The sequence below is a fragment of the Varanus komodoensis genome, unplaced genomic scaffold (assembly GCF_004798865.1).
Source record: "Varanus komodoensis strain SLA01 unplaced genomic scaffold, ASM479886v1 scaffold40, whole genome shotgun sequence".
Lineage (NCBI taxonomy): Eukaryota > Metazoa > Chordata > Lepidosauria > Squamata > Varanidae > Varanus > Varanus komodoensis.
In genome coordinates this window covers 3503632-3522428 of record NW_025335942.1, presented here as the reverse complement: position 1 = coordinate 3522428, position 18797 = coordinate 3503632, and the positions used below count along the sequence as shown (strand labels likewise).

At 42.5% G+C, this 18797-nt stretch overlaps 1 protein-coding gene across 12 annotated transcripts in view; it reads right to left on the bottom strand.

Moving 5' to 3' along the window:
• Positions 1-18797, bottom strand: part of MAJIN (membrane anchored junction protein) — a 40586-nt gene that overhangs the window by 11321 nt on the left and 10468 nt on the right. For all 12 annotated transcript variants that reach the window (XM_044442988.1, XM_044443000.1, XM_044443002.1 and 9 more), the window contains 2 exons: positions 987-1104; positions 1-46 (listed from right to left, as the gene is read on the bottom strand). In XM_044442988.1, coding sequence (XP_044298923.1) covers positions 1-46; positions 987-1104 — 164 coding nt within the window. The remainder of the gene's footprint in view (positions 47-986; positions 1105-18797) is intronic.

Here is an 18797-nt window from a genome sequence, read left to right as displayed (position 1 = left end):
CTGAAGTTCTTCATTGACAACTCCTTCCTGAAGGTCAGTATTAATACTGTAAGACAAACATAACAGGATTTGACTGCAGAAATGAAGAGGAAATGGATATCTAAAAGCATTGTAATTAGTTCAGACCAAAGATCTGTCTGCATTATCACATTGGCCCTTTCTGGAAGTAACGCTACACCATCATTCTTGTACAGCTCCGAGAAAGAAATCAGAAGCATTTAAAATAAGCAGCATTTTCTGTTAGTTCCAACCTGTTAATTTGCTAGATACTTTAAACAACTAAGAACTAACCAGCTCAAACAACAAGCTAGGAAAACATTCTCAATTAAAAGATCAATTTCTGTCATCATCATCTATCCAGTAATAACAGCAAGATCACACACTCTAGCTTCACACGCATTATAGCAGGAATGTTTTCAACAACCCTGTTAGAGAGGCCAGTATTGTCTTTATGTTGCAGGTGGAAAGATGAGATTGAGAGACTAGATTACCTAAGGGCATTGAAAGAGTTCAGAGACAAAATCTGAATCAGAGATCTTTGGCACAATTCTACAGCTGCTAAACAGGAACTAGCGAAAAAGAAAGGAAGACATTTTCTTTCACATTTTAAACTCACTTAATTAAATCATGGCACCATATTACTGATGGGAATAAAATGGAATTTGCTTCTGCTGTTGCCCTGGCACTTAGTCCAATTACCTGGAAAAAGCACTATTTTGTTGCAGGAAGAAGTCACCCAGGCTTTTAAAAGTTTTTGAAAATAAGAAGGCAAACTTGTTCAGTGGTGGCATGCCCTTGTTGGCTGAATCACTGACACTGGGCCTGCTTGCTTCACATCTGCCACTCTTTGGGCCCTCGTTTAGGGAGCTGTTGAACTGCAGAGCCCTGGACCGTTCTGCCCCAAGATCCAGCCCTCAGTAGCCCCACAGCACGCCATGTTGTGTCAGGAGTGAAGGCTTGCAGATTAATAAAACGGTGGTACCTACCAAGTTGTGTTGCCGTATTTGATCTTAAATTTATACACATTCACTCCTGCATGAAGGAATCTTGTCTCGGGCACTGGATACGTGAAAGGTTTTAAGGATGTGTGTTCAGAACTCCAACCTATTTAGAAAGCAGTATCAGTCACAAAATCCCAATAAGATAAGATGAAACCCTACAACAAATGGTAAACTATTTCAGTTCTATCACAGGGTAAGGCTACAAAGATGATATCAGTTGGAGCGGTTTCAGAAATTTCTATGGAACAGTTGTTCACAGGTTACTGTTTCATGGGTTCAGCAAATAAGTAAATAGTTTGAGTGAGTTTATTCACTAGTCTGCCTTGCAAAAATGAGGAAAAGGTTCATACTACTCAAAATAAAGCATAAATAAAATGATCTGAAGGTCTGAGCGTATACAAGGGTGACGCTTCAGATATCCCGGCCACAAGCCATTTGGGACTTTGAAGTTAATACCAGCACTTTAAATGGGACCTGGACGTGAACTGGCAGCCAAGTGGGAAAGTGCTGGCATAATAGGATCACTCTGCTCAATCATCATCAATTTTGCTGCCCTGTTTTGGACCAGCACAACTGTCCAGATCATTTTCAAAGGCAGCAACATGTAAAATGCATTGCAATGATCCAGACAAAAAGTTACCAGGGCATCTCTTACTACTGTGTGAACCATGTTCAATGTAGAACTCGTAAGAAATGCTGCTGCTTTTCAATTCTTTCCCCAGAAAGTTGGATGTTTTTCATTCTTTCTCACTCTTCTTTTTGCAACAAGAGTAGTAAAGCAGTATGAATGGGGGGAAAGGCTGATCTATATTCTTGGAACTTTGCAGGCTCCAGGAATATTGCAGAAGACTGAATGTTTTTAATAGATTTTAAAGTAAGGCTCTGGCTATAGAGATAAGCGTTATTTACTGAAGTCATGTTGTGATCCATCTGTAACAATACTGGTGCAGAATACTAAATAATTTTCATTTTACTAGGAATCACATCTAAGCTTGCTATTTTACATCATCAATGGCTCCAAAATTTAATATTATAGTCAAGAGGAGGAGGAGGAGGAGGAGATCTGTAGAGCACAATTATAATTGTGCAGTATTCCAAAAGCTGGTTTACAGTTACCTTTCAGAGCGCATAACTAAAAAACAGAGCACTTCCACAATTACAGCCTGCATACAGCACAACTACACAATTACACAGGTACATGACAAAAACCATGATTTCAGCAGCCACAAATGGGCAGTATCGTTACTAAAAGGTAACAGTGTGCCAGGTTTTGGGTTCTCCAGAATTTTTCAACCCGCCAGCGGTTAAGCCGAGAGGAGGGGCAGAGAAGAGAGGTACGGTGGAGATAACGCATGCACTTTGAGATAAGGTGATGTGTAGGAAGAGGCAGCAGACATAAAAGACTAGGCTTTGCTAGGAGCTCTGCAGGCTTCAGGTTGCCCTATTATGGATTTCTTTTCTTATGGGCTAACACAGCTACGCTGGCTTTGTACATGACCCAATCCAAATATCACTGTGCCTTTGCTGTTATTTTGTATGGGGAATAAAATCACTCTGAGCACTTAGAAGAAGCACTGTGTCAATATTATATGATTTTAATATGATATGCTTTTCTTGCCGCATTGCATGGGCACAAATGTTTGGGATGGGGCTGTCAGTCGCTGCTGGGCTCTGTCAATGTCACCTGTGTCCCACAGTGGGTCGGATCGGAAGCCAGGTGAGTCCAGGTTTGAATCCTCCACTCAGTCAAGAAGCAGGTGACTAACAACTTATGCTGCTGTGAGATGGACAAGGGAGGGAAGGGCCATTTACATTGGCTGGCGTCTCTCTGACAAACAGCAGGATAAAAATGGAATGAAGAATAAATATACCCACAGGACACTTATCATTATCACCATCATTGTGTTGCATTTATGCCTGCCTTCCCCCCCCTTCTCTTCCTCTCAATCTTATCCTCACAACAACCCTGCGAGGTAGGCTGGGCTGAGAGTCTGCACCGGGCTCAAAGTCACCCAGTTGGCTCCATGGCTGAGCGGAGACCAGAACCCAGATCTCCTGAGCCCCAGCCCTGCACTCTTAACCACTGCACCACGCTGGCATGTCAAATCGGAGATTCTGCTCTCTCTCTTTTCCTTCCTTTTATAAGAATGGATCAGATCAGATGGGAGTACTGTGTCCAGTTCTGGGCACCAAGATTTAAGAAAGATGCAGAAAAATGAGAAAGGGTCCAGAGGAGGGTAACAAAAATGATCCAGGGTTTGGAAACACTACCCTATGAGGAGAGACAGAGAGAACTGGGCAAGTTTAGCCTTGAGAAGAGAAGACTGAGGAAGGACATGATATCCCTTTAGAAGTACCTCAAAAGCTGGCAGAAACAGAAAGGTCAAGATCTCTTCTTGCTGATGCCAGAGTGTAGGACACGGAATAATCAAGCCAAGTTGCGGCAACCCAGATTCAGGCTGGACATCAGGAAAAGCTTCCCCACTCACTGTCAGAGCACTACGGCAGTGGGACCAGCTGCCTGGAGAGGTGGTGGGCTCTCCTACACTGGAGACATTCGGGGTGAAACTGGACAGCCCTCTGAGTGGGATGGTGTAAACTGGTGTCTTGCAACGGCAGGGGGTTGTACTCGATGGCCTTCATGGCCCCTTCCAACTCTACTATGATTCTATGAAAGGCCCAGCCCCTCCAGCCTTCCATTCCCACAGCGCTCAGCCCAGGGCCAGTGAAAATCCAAGAGCAGAAGGACTTTCCCCTAGCAAGGGGTGTTGTGAGGCATTTAATACCATGGCCGTTCATAGCCACATCACCATTCACAGCTAGTAGCCACTGCAAGGCTTATTTTCCATGAAGAGGAACCTGTCCCTGGTGTGAAACTTTTGAATCGATCAAATCATTTCACTGCTCAGTAGGAATGAAGCCAAGGGACGCGATAACTGCCCTTGTTTGCAGTCATCCTTGCTTCTGCCCTCTCATCCTCTATGGGATCCTGCACTGTAAATTACTTGGAGTTTAAGTGGCTGGTCAGTGTCGCCAGCCCATTTTTCTTTAAGAAACTGATTAAAGCAACATATACACTGATGCTGTATTAAGAAAAATTGTGTGATAAGGAAATATTTAATCTCATGTATACCACCCTAATGAAGTTGAGAATAGAAATGGGATAAAGAGTAATATGCCTGAATTAATAAGTGGAGTTACAGTTAGTGACAGGAAACAAAGTTAAGCTCTTGACTGATAAATGTAGCATCATTTAGAGTGAATCCAAGGAAAGCATTAAAGTTCCTCCCTTTGTATCTGCCACACATTAATCCCTTTAATACGATTCTCTCTCTTTCTCACACAGCCATGTACACACACACACACACACACACAACATTTTAAACTCAAGAAGTGATTTTATGGATTGTACTTCTCTTTGCAAATCTTTATGTCAATTCAAAACAACATTTTTTAAAGTATTTAAGTGTTGATTCTTGCAGTGCTCCAGGAAAATCTTCAAATAAAGTAATTAATGCTTTTGTATTGATAAATTTAACCAAATGCACAAGACCCAGCCTGCAATATTTTTGCTAAAGCCCTCTCAGCCACTGTTCTTCACAGACAGATGTTATTCCTCATTCCATGTAGGTTTAAAAGTACAGTTTTTAATTCCTGCCTCTGCCACAAATTCTTTAATCCTGCCATCAGCTACCCAGAACATCCTATGGCCTTAACCGTACCCTACACTGTTGTATGCATTACAGCAGCTTTAGCATCATCTTGCAACTGTAATGCCTGTTAAGGTAAGCAGCTCAGAAATGCCAGAGTGGCGGCAAGGATGAGGATGCCCCCTTCTGGAAAGTAGAGCTTCTCTTCTCTTCCAAACAGGGCAGTAAAACATGAGAGAATGAGAGAGAGAGAGAGAGAGAGAGAGAGCGCTCCAAACATGAAATTATATGTGAGGCACTCCTCCCACAAGCCAGAGAATCCTGATGAAGCAACAGTGGGAAAACAACTCTGAATCGGAATATGTCCTAACAGCTCTCCAGAAACCTCAAACAGAGTTTGTTGGCCTGTTGCCCCAGGAGCAAGCAGAAAGTACAAGTCACTCTGGGTTTTGTTCTTTTTTACAACAGTGTACATGTCTGGACCGGGACTGGGACCATAGCATGGGGTGGGTGGGCAGGGAGTCTTTAACCTTCCCATTGCACTGCAGCCTGGATCAGGTCCCCTGCAAGTATCCGTTATATAATCCATTAAGATGTCACTATGCTACTTAGAAACAGAGACACATAGGAACAGAGCGAGTCAGAAGGGGCCTCCCGGGCCATCTAGTCTAACCCACGCCTTCAGCTGGCTCCACTCCTGCCATGCCCACCATTACTCTTACTTAATACAGCACTAAAGAGTATTCAAAACAGGCAGAGCAACCCTGTGGGGGTTCTTCCAGAAACAAACTCAGACCTTTGCAGCAGGCACTGAGAGAACCTTGCTGGCTACTTCTCTAAGGTTGCAACAGGAGGCACTGGGGGGTGGAAAGCAGAGGGGGCTAGAAGCCCATCCCGCTCGGTCCCCCTCTGGAGCGCCGCAGCTAGAGCAACAAAATCAGCTGCCCAGATGCTGTGTGGGGCGGAGGGGGCGCAGAGGCCCTTCTCCTTGGAGCTCCCCCGCTTTGTTAGCCCTCCTGGTCTGCAGGGCTACAAGCCGTGTGAGAAGGAATACATTAAGCATGAATGAAAGTCAATAGTGTCCCTACATCCATCCTCTCTCTCATTAGGCCTTGCGAGACGATTGTGTATTTATTCTTTGGCGGCAGCTAGCTGTGCCATGCAGGCTCTGGGAACTATTGACTTAGCAATCAAGAGTCATGCCTGCCTGTTCGCATTGCTTTTTACTTGCAAGGGGCACAGATGGCTATCTCACATTTAGGCACTTAGCACCAGGTTGCTATCGCAACACCCGCTGCTGTTGGGAAGAGAGCGCTTCTGGTGCAAAGATTCACCTATCTCTTCACATCTGTATCAAGCGCTCCTAAAACTGACCTTCTGCAGCATCTTTCAGGCCACTGAAGGTACATCACGGAGAGGAAAATTCATTTTCTTACGTAGGTGTCACTGTATTCCTTATCAGACCACAGACAAAGGTATATTAAATACATAAAGATAAAATAGCATGGTGGACCTGGAATAATGTGTGAGATACCATTATGCATTTTGGATTGGATCGGCAGAACGTCTGTTGTGCCAGAAGAGGAGCCAAGTGTGTGCTATTGGGCACCTGCGAATTCTGTCCACTCTACGGCCATCATCAGCCGCATGAGTTTAAATTGCTTTTTGAACAGAACCCTGCCTATGACAGCACCACAGATGATAGGGTTCCCACGTCAGAGCGGAAACTTCTGTGTCCAGCCTTTACATGGAAATGCATCTTCTTTAACAGGATAGAGGAAATATCGAGAAAAGCCATTTTGCAGCCTGCTTTCTACAAGAACAGCTCTCATAGGTCTACCTCTCTAGGCACTAGGTTTGTTTCTGGGCAGCCCAAAGATAAGGGCTCACAGCAACATCTCAATTAAAAATAAAAATCTTCTCTAAATTCTCCCTGACATTTGGTGAATTGTTGAAAGGGTTTGGTATGGTTCAGTCATGCCAGGCCTATTCATTTCATTTCTAGGATACCCTATAGCCAAAGCTCTCCGGGAGGTTTACAACAATACATAAAAACAATACAATGAAAATGCCACAAAAGCTTATCAAAAGAAATAGTGAAGAATCACCTGTAAAAGAAAAACTCCTGGGATGGGTAATCCCCCTAAGCCCCTGGACAACCAAGGGTACTCTTAAGCCTGGCATCAGAAAGATGGCAAGGTTGGTGTCAGGCAGGTCACAATGAGGAAGTCATTCTGTAGATAAGGGGGCCACCACAGAGAAAGCCCTGCCTCTTGCCACCACCCTCCAGGCCTCCCTCAAAGTTGGTCCTTGCAGGAATGCTCCAGATGTTGAGCAGAGTGCCCAGGCAGAGTGCATCTGGAAAAATGCTCCATCAAGGATTGTGATCCCAAGCTGTGTAAATGCTGGATAACCCCACTCAGCAGTTCCATGTAGACATTAAAAAGCATGAAGGCAAGGCTCCGCACTGGAGAGTCCAGGGGGCCAAAGAATATCACCCATGCACCACCTTCTGGAGCCATCCATCCAAGAAGAGGGGAACTTACTGTACCTGTGGCCTAAAAGACAATGCAGCAGCTCAAAAGACTGGAAAACTGAAGATAGGGGGCATTCTTACCCCAGAGATGGAAATTGCCCCCATGGCCACACAGGGGCAGCAAGAGCTGTTCGCACTGCTGTGAACATACAAGTCCCTTACACCTGCCTGCATTTATTTAAGTATATACTGCTGCTCAAAAGGAGCCACGGCTAAGCAACGCCAGCTGCATCACGCAAAGGAAGGTTGCCTAGCAAGTTGGACAACACCTGCTGAATCGCCGTGTTTACCGGGTGCTCTGTATGTTAAACAATTTATTATTTTATTTATTTAAAACATTTCTATGCTGCCCCCATCGCAACAAAGCCTCGGGGTGGCTCACAACAAAAACATACAAAATCATACAAAAATTATACACTAAAAATATTAAAACAATCAAGCCCATCTTCAGAATCGTGCTGAAGAATGAGTCATCCAGCAGAAAAGGTGCAGGCAAATCAAAGAACAGGGCAGGAGAGCTCAGAAAGCAGAATCCAAGCTACGCACAATCGTTTAGATAAAAACAGGGTTGCCGCCTCATGCCCAGCTTTCACTCTCCGTTTCATGTGATGGGGGATATAATACATGTCCTGACTTGCAGTCTTGGGGAGAGATATGAAAAAAGATACAGATTCCCTAAAGGATAAATCAGAAGGATAATTGAGAGTGGGGAAATAAATCCATCATCATAGGGAGGCCGACATCATACTTTGGAAAAGACAACTGCAAGGAAGACAGAAGAATTAATAAGGATGCCGAATGAATGTGCAAGCGTCTTGTTGTAACAAGATCGATGGTAAAGATCATTATCTTAAACTCCAGTGGTGAAGAGAGGGCAACTAGTGATTATTATTATTTTTTGAAACATCAAAGGTATTCTAAAAAGTTACAGGTACAATTCGTACCCTGGAGGTTTCCGTGTTATTACTAAGAAAAATATGGATGCCTTAAGGGAAGTATATTTTACATCAAGAGTGTGCAACAAAGAAATCCCCAGGGCAGCTTTCATTTATTTATGTCACTGAAAATGGGCTCCCAGCCCAGGTCTGGGAACTGGCATTACTCATTATTTAGCCTTTTTTGACCAGAATTGTGCTTGAGGGGTTGTAGCAATAAAAGGTTCATATTCTTGGGAAGGAAAGTTATAGATAAATGCTTCTTAAAAGTTTAACTGGGTTTTAATTCTCACGAAGGTTGGGTAAGGATTTTATAGTCTATGGAATCAACTGAATTCATGCCCAACATTTTAAAAACATAATAGCCCTGACTTGCATAATATCTTTTTACTTGCTTATGTGTAGGCTTGATATCTTATATTGTGTTTATATGCATGCTTATCATTATTTTTAATTAAATAAAGTGTTTTTGAAAAAAAACAATAGCCATGACTCTCAGCTCCCAAGTCCATATGGCCTTAGTGACTGCAGTCAATTTCTTTAATGGGTTTTGGCTTATATACCTTCACAATGCAGACATTTCAACATGGGGAAGGGGGTTAAAATAGCCCACAAAGAGGCCAATTGCAAATGTTCATTCAAAAGGCTTTCATTGTATAAATAAAACCTGAGTATTTTCATCGTAAGGGTGTTAGCAGCAACTTCTGAAGTATCAGAGTTTGCAACTACCATTCAGGTGAATCGGCAGAAGATTTGGGTGATGGCGTTCAGCATCACAGAGCTGAAAGGAGAAATATAATGCGTTCTGTTCAAACACGTGTGACCACTGACATGATGGGGCAGAAGACCCCCTCGGACAGCTTCTGAGGAAAGAAAAGGGACAGAAGCTGACTTGCAGTCCCTATCTTAACACAGTTATCATTTCCTTCCTGGAGATTAGCAGTACATGGCCAAGTTCTGGAGGTTTTTCAGCATTTCCTGTGCCAACCCCAGTTGTTCTTTTTCTCTCTGCCAGTGCCATCAGGACATATCCATACAAACGGGGGAAACTAACAGCCATTTTCCCACCTTCAGGGATTCGAGGAACTGGAACCACTAGTTACAGAATCTCAGCTTTATTTTTGCCCGTACCCTCACTAAATTATGCCCCATGCTACTTTGGAGGGAATGCCACAAGAACAAAACTAGCATAAAACCATGATCAGTTTGCAAGGAAACATGCCCTCAGAGAATATATGTAGACTTCTTGTACCTCCTTCTTTTCATATGTGATTTTTAATAACAATATTTTTATTTATTAATTAAAAGCTTTTGTATGCCGTCCTATTATACAAGATCTCAGTATAACACCGCCAAACAGTTTATTGCAAACCACCATTAGAATCTGCTTAGCCCCAGTTTGGCATTATCAATCTGCTTAAAACAGCAACAACAAAACTATAAAACCTGAAGAATGTTATAGAGATAATGTTGCACTCAGGCTTGTAGCTATACTGACTTGGTACTCTACGGAATGAGGAATGGAGAAAGATAATTTGTTCAGAGTGTGTCAAAGGCACCGGCATGATAACAGATATTATTAACCAAAATATGCATATCCATTCTCACATCATTTCTGGTCAAATGTCTTGTACTTCATACAGCTGCAAAACAAATTTGGCTAGAAACAACAGAGGTGCAAAATAAATTATTGCATCGATTAATGATAAAGAGGCCTTTATCATAGCATATCACCCTGAATTCTGTTAGAGAAGCATTGCCCGCCTCAGACAGCAATTATAAATTGTACACGCTTGTGCTTGCTTATTCATAAGTTTCCCTGAGTTCACAATCTTTTGTCCAAATCAGTATGTGCAGGATTGCAAACATAATATTTTTAGCACTCTTTAACACATGTATTTGTGCTTTCTGTTAATGCTCTATTGTTGATGTGATTAATCATACCGCAAAATTCCCTGTCCTGACACCAGATATCCAAAAAATATGATTTCTCTAGACTTTGAATTAAGAGGGATCTCTCGATACAGAAACTAATGAAATGATAATCTTGCTTTTGCTTTGCTACATGTGAAAGAAAAGGGGGAATATATTTACCGAATCACAGAAAACTCTCCTTATTGGGAATATTTATGGAGGGGGCTGTTCAGGGCAGCCAGTTTTGTTTTGTTTTTAACACAAAGAGAGGAACAAACAAGTCAAGGGATATTTCTGCCCAATCCTTGTAGTCTATTCCAGCTAATCGGGATGCACTTAATCAGGAAATCCACTTAACTGGGACATCTCCCAGGAAACCAGTTTAGACTAATGATAGTAAATGAAAATGAAGCTGGACCATCTAGCTGACTATTTAGAACATATTTTGTGTATATTACTTCCACTTTTTAAAAAAGAGTAAGGGGGACATTAAAGATAATACTAGAGATAATCTTCTGGGATAGCAGACAGAGACAGAAAAGGATCCTGTTTTCTTCTGAGAGTCATACTGTCAATTCCTCATTAGCTTTTGGCAGAAAAAAAATATCTTAGAAGGCCCATTTTCAATTAGCATGTTACATATGAGACAAATGCTCATAAAATTATTTGCTTATCTGATCTGAGACCATCGCTATGCCTCCCAACCCCCTTTTCCCCTGTCAGAGTGAGGCAATTTTGCTGCACATTAAATTCTTTCATCAAGAGCACAACTCAAAAACATTTATTAAAAAAACCCAACACTTTCTGTTTCAGGAAACCCTGAGGTAATTGTTGCTCCTGATCAAACCACAGAATTGGGACTGCTGTGCTGCAAGGTACCGAACAGGACAAAGGACATATTTACTTAAAGTGCAACCCTATCTATATTTAAATTTTAATTATATTTATATCCCATCCTCCAAGGAACGCAAGGCGGTTCATGTAATTCTCCTCCTCTTCCTCTCAGTCTGATCCCCACAACAACCCTGCGAGGTAGGCTGGACTGAGAGTTTGCCACTGGCCCAAAGTCACCCAGGGAGCTCCATTTACTTCAAAGGAAGCCCCACTGGATTCAATGGGCATTATTCCCAGGCAAATGGGAATTATCCGAGATAAACGGGAATTATTCAGAGGAAAATCAACATAGGCCTGAAGCCTTAGATTGCTTCTAGACCATTTCCAGACCATTCTCAGCAGTCTTATCCAACTATATTCCCAATATTTTGGGGGGGAAAGCAGATGAACTGAAATACTCCTCTGTCACCACCTCACTGAATGGGCTGAGAGGAAAAGTTGTGAGGTTTGTAGATTTTGGCCGTGATTTGCACCGAGGAATGCCTTCTTTATGGAGACCTATTTCCTTCCAAATCCGCATCAAAGCTACTGGGAGAAATTGTCTGAACTCAAAAAGAAAAAGAGGAAATTGCTACTCAATCTATGGGGAGAGGCCGAACGAGGCCAATGCTGTCAAAGGGCAGCTTTCCTCCAGAAAACAGCGTGAACCCATAAACAAATTTTGTTTATTTGCTTTTGTATGGCTAAGCTGCCATTTTGTTGCCCAGAAGGGCTACTAAATAAGCAAGCAAACAAACAAACCCCAAGCACAGCCTTCCTGACACGGTATTTCAGATTTCTTTCCTTTTTTTTCCTCCTCAGGTATAGAAGGGTTTCTTTTTGGAAAAAAACGACACACATAATGCTTAGTAGAACAGCCATTAGTGCTGGGGGGTTTTCCTTTGCAAAATCAGGCACAAAACCTATCTAATTGTAATAAATAAAAATTTTAAAAAGGAAAAAGGCACAAATTTTTGTTAGCAGGCCCACCTGCCTCTCCCTCAAACCACTGCATTAAAAAAAAGTCCTTCAATGCATTGCACAAGGGCAAAGCATTTGCTGCCTGATGCAGATGAAATTAGGCTGGTGGGTGGCCAGGCAAGCACAAGGACTCCATGGGAAGTCCTCCTCCTCCTCTTCCTCTTCCTCCTCCTCCTCCTCCTGCTCCTCATACCTTCTCCCCCCGCTGCCATCTTGTCCGGCTTCTGCAGGGACGCTTCTAGAAAATTCTTCCAAAAGGCTGCATGCCAAACGCAGCTCTCCCACTGTAAAGGATCACTGCTTGTTTAGCTCCTGTGCCGCCCCGTAGCCAAAGCTCCCCGGCCAATTTACAGCAACCCACAAAAAAACAAAACCGTGGGATACAATAAAAAGAGCATAAAAGCAAAGGCACATTCAATAAAGTGAAGCCGCTGAAATGCACGGACTTGAGGATTGCCCAGCCCTGGTGTTTGTGACAGGCTGTGCTTTGCTGTGTCTTTACTTATTTATTTAGAGCATTTATATGCCACTTATCTCAGCAATGGTATCCCTAGGCAGCTGACAATCACATAATTAAAATACACTCAGAACAATAAAACCTAGTCAACTACAAATTGGCATACAATAAAACTACAAATTGACACAAGTTTACCAGTTTAAATTTGCATTGATTTATTTTATAATACTTTTACTATATCTGGCTGCTTTTGTTTTGATGAATTGCTGTCAACTACCCCGAGAGCTCTGAGGTTAGGGGGCAGCATGCAAATACCATAAGTAAATTAGTATAGAATAATGGGGCCCACATTTAATGTCTGCTTTCGAAATCATGTTTGCCTTTATGCTTTTTTGTTTCACCAGTTCTGTGAAGACCTTCCTCCTGGTTTCCGTGCAAATGCTCTCCATTTGGGTCGCAAACATGGCCCGCACCAAATCCCCATTGCAAAAAGCATTTAAAAAAACTATACAAGTTAGACCACCAGAAATTCATGCAAGGCAAGTTTCTGCTGGCAGTTTGCTTCTTCTCCCTCTTTATGTTCTTCCAGGCAAGCAGCAAAACCTGGAAAGTTACGAGCTCTCAGGCCATGGTATTTGGGTCACAGGTTGTGCTCCTTGAACACTTGTGCAGGTATTTGGCCGCTCATTGGTACACCGGCCAAAATCCTTTCTCAACACCCGAACCTTTGCCATTGCCAGCCGGAACTTTTTGTTTGCATAAACAGAGGGCAGGGGAGGCCGGTGCCCACGTTTCTGTACACACTCGGACTAGTTACCAAAGTCTGTATTATTCATGGCCAGGTTACTGGAAGTGTCCGCCAGCCCTTTAAAGCAGCAGTGTGTGGAAGGCAGACCTCCAAATATTTGGAATTAAATTCCCACCGGCCATGCTGCAGGGCTCCAGGGTGCTGAACTGCAAACATTTAGAGTTTTCCATTCTGCCCACCGCTGCTTGAAAGACGGAGTCTTCATTTATGATTCCCTTCCTTCTCAATTGCCTGTGTCAATGAGGGCCGTCCGGGTCTAAAGCAAGGCCCGATTGCCCCACGGCCTGCTGCAAATATACAGCTTGCAGTTTGGAGTGGAGCATGTACAGTCCTCTTCCCGGCTTCTTGTTCTGGAGAAACCTGTTTTTCAGCCTGAAGCGTAAAAGACGTTTGCACAATGTACCCTTTAAAAAAAGTGTAAAATGTATTTGAAGCTGTATATACACCATTTAACAACCGCTTGATGAAATCAATATGCATGATCAATGAAGGGGTGGGAAACTAACTAAAGGGAAGGGCAGAGTGGCCAATGTCGGCAGGCAGTCTGTATTTAACTGAAGAATAAATATGCATTTAAGTTTGATGCCATGTGTATCCTTTTCATTTATGAAGCGGAAGAAAGAGGAGAAAGAGTGAAATAAAACTTTAGTTCAAACATCAACAACTGTACAGATATTTCCTGGTTTCTTTTGGGCTTGCACTTCTCACGTGAGTCCTTATTTAAAGCATCTTTTAAAATGGGGAAGGGTCTCAAAATCAGCTTGTGATACAGCACAGGAGGGATGGGGTGATGTTCAAAGCCAGCATAGGGAGCAGTTCCCCCTTGGACAAGTCTAAAGAATCTTTTTGCATCTTTTGATTTATTTTCATATATTCTAGGCTGTGCAGATTATATAAAGAGCTGAATCAAGACCAAACAATGCATGAGAGAGGCAGATCCATTTATTGTTTGCCCTAAACATGTCTAAATTGGGTGCTCTTAAGAAGAAGGAAAAAGTTCAGATGGTCAACCTTCTAACTTGTGGCTTATTTCCTACAATCTGTTCCTACAGGGTCACTTTCACCGGCTTGAGCTTTGAAAGCAAAAATGAGCACAACCTGAGAAAAACTGCCCTTCCCCAGCCCTTTCCCTTTTTAAACTGGGCTTCTCGTTGGCCACCTTTGCAGCCATTGCTCAGCCCTGAAAACTAGTGAGCACAATGTTTTTTCCATCGTCCTACCAGTGTGCTTGTTTGTTTGCATCTAATGCATCACTAGATTGCCTTGGTGTTTACATTGGAATAAGTCAATACTGAATCTGCTATATTTTAAAGGATGTTTCAATGTGCAGTGTTATAATCACTATATATAGTTTTATCCTTCTCTTAAAAATATTTATCATTCAGACAGCGATTGTTAGACACTAAGAGCTACCTGGAACTAAACAAGTTTTTACTTCTTCCGATTCTTATCTAAATATTTCATGAACTGGGCAAAGAGTCAGCACTAGCATCTGTAAAACACTTTGTCCTCACTGACATTAGACTTACTTAGAGCAGCCCTTTTTTATTACACTCTGTCCTTTCATAGTCTGATTTGAACTGGGTGGCACATTTTTCTTTTCCAGTCACGATTGCTAATATTCTCTGTTTTGCAAAACTAAATCTAGAGTGGGTGACTTTAAATGAGTGGCCTAACCTGAGAACTGATATATTTTACTCTTAATTGCTTTGTAGATATACAGCACAATCCTAAGGCTCCTAGACAGAGACTAGGGAGCCAAATGATTTTTCAGGGTCCCAGCTCCGACCAGAAAGTTGCTCCAGAATTGGAACTGTGACTCCCAAGTCCAAGTACCCTCCTCATGCCCTGGAAAGGATACAGAAAAAGCCACTTTTTCAGGCAGGGGGTTTTGGGGACATGGAAGGGAGGACACAGATTCTGCTTGTGTATAAATTACCCAGGCAACTGCTCACAGGCTTTCCGGCCTGTTCCAGGTCCAAGCATTGAGATTGCTCATATGCATGTTCATATTGCATATCTGTGTTGGTTACTGGAGAGTACCAAAGAAGTTCAGAAGATCAGTCTATGCTTAACAGACTGAGGAAAAGCCTTTGGCATGCGGGAATCATGAGATGCTGCAGCAGAAATGAGAATGCCCCAGCATTTCATTGTCCTGACCTAAATCACAAGCAAGCTACTGTTAGGACTGAATATGGAGGAAAGGAATGGTTTCCCATTGGCAAAGACATCAAAGAAGGGAGTAATTATCTCCCTCTTGGTTTAGTCTGTATGCAGAACAGATCATAAGGAAGGTCAGATTAGGATCAGAAGAAGAAGGAGTGAAAAATAGTGGAAGATACATCAACAACTTAAGATATACTGAATTTAAGGTATTAATGACAGAACCCAACCATTCCTCATAAAAGTGAAAATAGAAAGTGCAAAACCAAGACTGCAGCTGAACAGTAAGAAAGCAAAAATCACAAGAACAGAAGAATTACAGAATAATGTCAACAAGGAAAAAATTGAAATTGCGAAAGATTTTGCACACATTGGTTCAATCATCAATTCAAAAGGACACTGCAGCCAGGAAATTAGAATAGGACTGAGACTTGGAAAGGCAGCAACAAAAGAGCTAGAAAAGTGCATCAGGTATAAGGATGCTTCACTGAAGACCAAGGTAAAGCTCACCTTGAGTGTGAAAGTTGGACAGTGAAGAAAGCTGACAGGAAGAAAATTGATGCATTTTAAACAAAGTGCCAAAGAAGAGCTTTGTGAACACCCTGGACCAGTAAGTGGATTTCCAATCAAATCAAGCCAGAACTTGTTGTTTTTGCATCTTATGTGATGTAATATAATTATGTTTAGAGACAAGATGGATTTGCAAAGCAAAAACTCCTCTGTGGTACCTCTAAGCTCCACTGGCTCTCTGTGAAGTGAGAGCAATAGTGAGTCCTTTGCTGGTTGGAGGGTCCTAGTAAATTCAACCTTTGCATTTTCCTGAAGACCTGTGACTTTCTCAGCCCTCCCATTGCACTTCAAACTTCAGATGAAGATGGCAATTGCCTGCAAAATGGAGTGCTGAACAAAACAGGAGCTTTGTGCAATCTTATATCCACTTGTCTCGGTGTAAATATCATGAACTCAATGAAATGTGCCCCACGTAAACATTTGTTGTTTTCTTGCCAGTTCCGATCATCGCCACACACGACTCCTTGGAGGGTATATTTCAGGGTTTATTTTCCTGTGTGTGTCTAAAAATGCAGAGCATGAATGAGGCACCATTGTTAGAAACATGCGTATAATACAAACACACATCAGAAAACCAGGATCAGCTGGTTTGTCATCCTGTAATATGCAAAATAACTTATTAATCTTTTCTTCAGTGAGCGGAGGTCAGTCCACTATTGTTGAACCCCATAAGGATGAGAAAAGGAGGTCTGAAAATTCTAATTTTCCATAAATCAAACTGTTGACCCAGGTAACAGCACACTCAGTTCTAATCTTTTGGTTTAGTAAAACTGCCTTGGAATGCCTTTAGGATGGCACTAAAAATCGATCGTTTTCTCCCTGTCCATTATTGTAGTTTTAACTATAGATTTCAAGCCCAAGTTAGATGGGGACATTATCCAAGCCGGATCTTGGCAGAAATTCCCCAACTCCACAAAAATTATTTGTGGCTCTTTCTTGGCTTTTGAACAACCTGTCCCCAGGCCTGGCCTGAGAAATTGGCAAGGTGGAATTGTATACTTTCTGATGTGGAGAGCGGAAGCAGCTCATTCATTTTGAGATAAAAGCTATAGGGGCAGCGGGAGACAAGAATGATGGAGAAGGTGCACAAGAAAAGGTGGAGGGGAAGCAGAAGCCCTGTCCAGGGGATGGTCAACAATCCGCCTAGCAACGAGAGAGTCACCTTGTTCTATCACATTCAAAAGCAGTTATCATGCAAGCATGGAACCACTTAGGCAAAGCCAGATTTTTATCTCTGCGTAAATGCAATCTATCCCTCTGCCATAAAACATTTCTGAGAGAACAGATCCACCGATATTGCTACTGCAGCCCTGCCTCTCCTTCCGCACCATTTCTTCCCCAAAATGAATGGCCAAGAGCAGCAATTACTCCGTGTTAAATTAAAATATGAGCTGCCTTGCAAAGCCCTGGGTTGATTTCCCCTGTTCTGAGGCTCTTGCACCACTTCCAGTGACCAATACTGATTTTAAGGCCCACGAGTGGAAAAGCTGTAGGATATTTGGCCCAGAGAAATGGTGAGGAATCAAAGGTGAAATGCAAGCGCTCCTGGTCTATGAATGTTTATTCTGTTATTGTAGGGTGTAAAACCGAGAACTGCCTGGGGCCTTCGGCTTTCTAAGACACACACTGACTGGGTGTCGTGTAAGGGGCTGGCTCCTTGTAGATATAGGATTTCTATTTCTATCTTTACCTTTAATTTAATTAACTCTAATTTGATAAGGGGATGTTTACAGGCAAGCAACTGTTCCAAATCACTTTATTGACCCAAGGTATTATCATATGACCTGTTCCTTAACTTTTTTCCTTGCCCCTTCCTCCCCCACCTTTTTCTTTTTCTTTTTTTCTTTTTTTCCTTCTTCTTCCCCTTAATGGCCGCAACCTCCCCAGGAAGGTTCCCCTGGCACCCTCCTTTATTCTTTTCGGAGTCAGGCAAAACTCTTTTTATTTTCCCAACACTTCAACATTTAATTGGTTTTATCTTTGTTTTTATCATTAATGGTCGGATTCAGCATGTTGTTTGTTGGTATGTTGTTATTTTTTGTCTGTTTTGTTTTGTTTTTGCAAGCCATCCAGAGACTCTGGTATTGGACAGCATACAAAAATTATAAATAAATGCTTAAAGGGAAGCAGGAGCAGGAGGCATGACCTCTGAGTAAGGATTTATTTATTATGTTGTGGTTCCACTAAAATGTTTAAATAGGGGAAATTGCTTCAGGGGCTGATTGAGCAGGAGAGGGAAAGGCCAGAAGAGAAAAAACAAGTGCCGGCATCTGTTTGCAGTGATAAGCTTCAAGCCTTGCAGCAAGAATGTGTACCTCAGAGCATGTGCTGAGTGCTTTCCACTTGCCCTCTGATACTTGTAACTAGGGCTAAAAGAGTGAAGGGAATGTAATGCTCAGGCACAGAATCCACTCATTACAGAAGAAAAATAAATCTGCTAAAAGTTTACAAAGATAAAGGACGGAAGGGGATAATATCCTCCCAGTTTTATTCCTTTCACCTTCTAACTGCAGAAAAAAAGGTATACAGGAGGCTTGACATAAGAATTGGCTCCGTAAAAAGTGAAAAACCTGGAAAGGTGTCCCCTAAAGTCTTCCGATGCCTTCACATGTGGGTAATGCCGTTCTGACTACATAAAGCTCAGTCCTCAGAGAATCGAGTTCACGCTTCTCACGTGTGGATGATATATGAGACAGTGCAATCTTATCATGTATGAACACACGAGCTGGCGACGAAGGGACACGCTGCTCTGGATGCCACCGTCTCTAAGGGGACGGGCAAGCCATGGCAATCCTTTTTGGGCGCAAGAATGGTTGGCGTTCACTCCCCGTCCCTCTGGAATGTTCTGCACACTCACAACCAACAGCAACTGAACACCCAGGAGTAAAAAGCCCAGTCCAGTAGTTTAC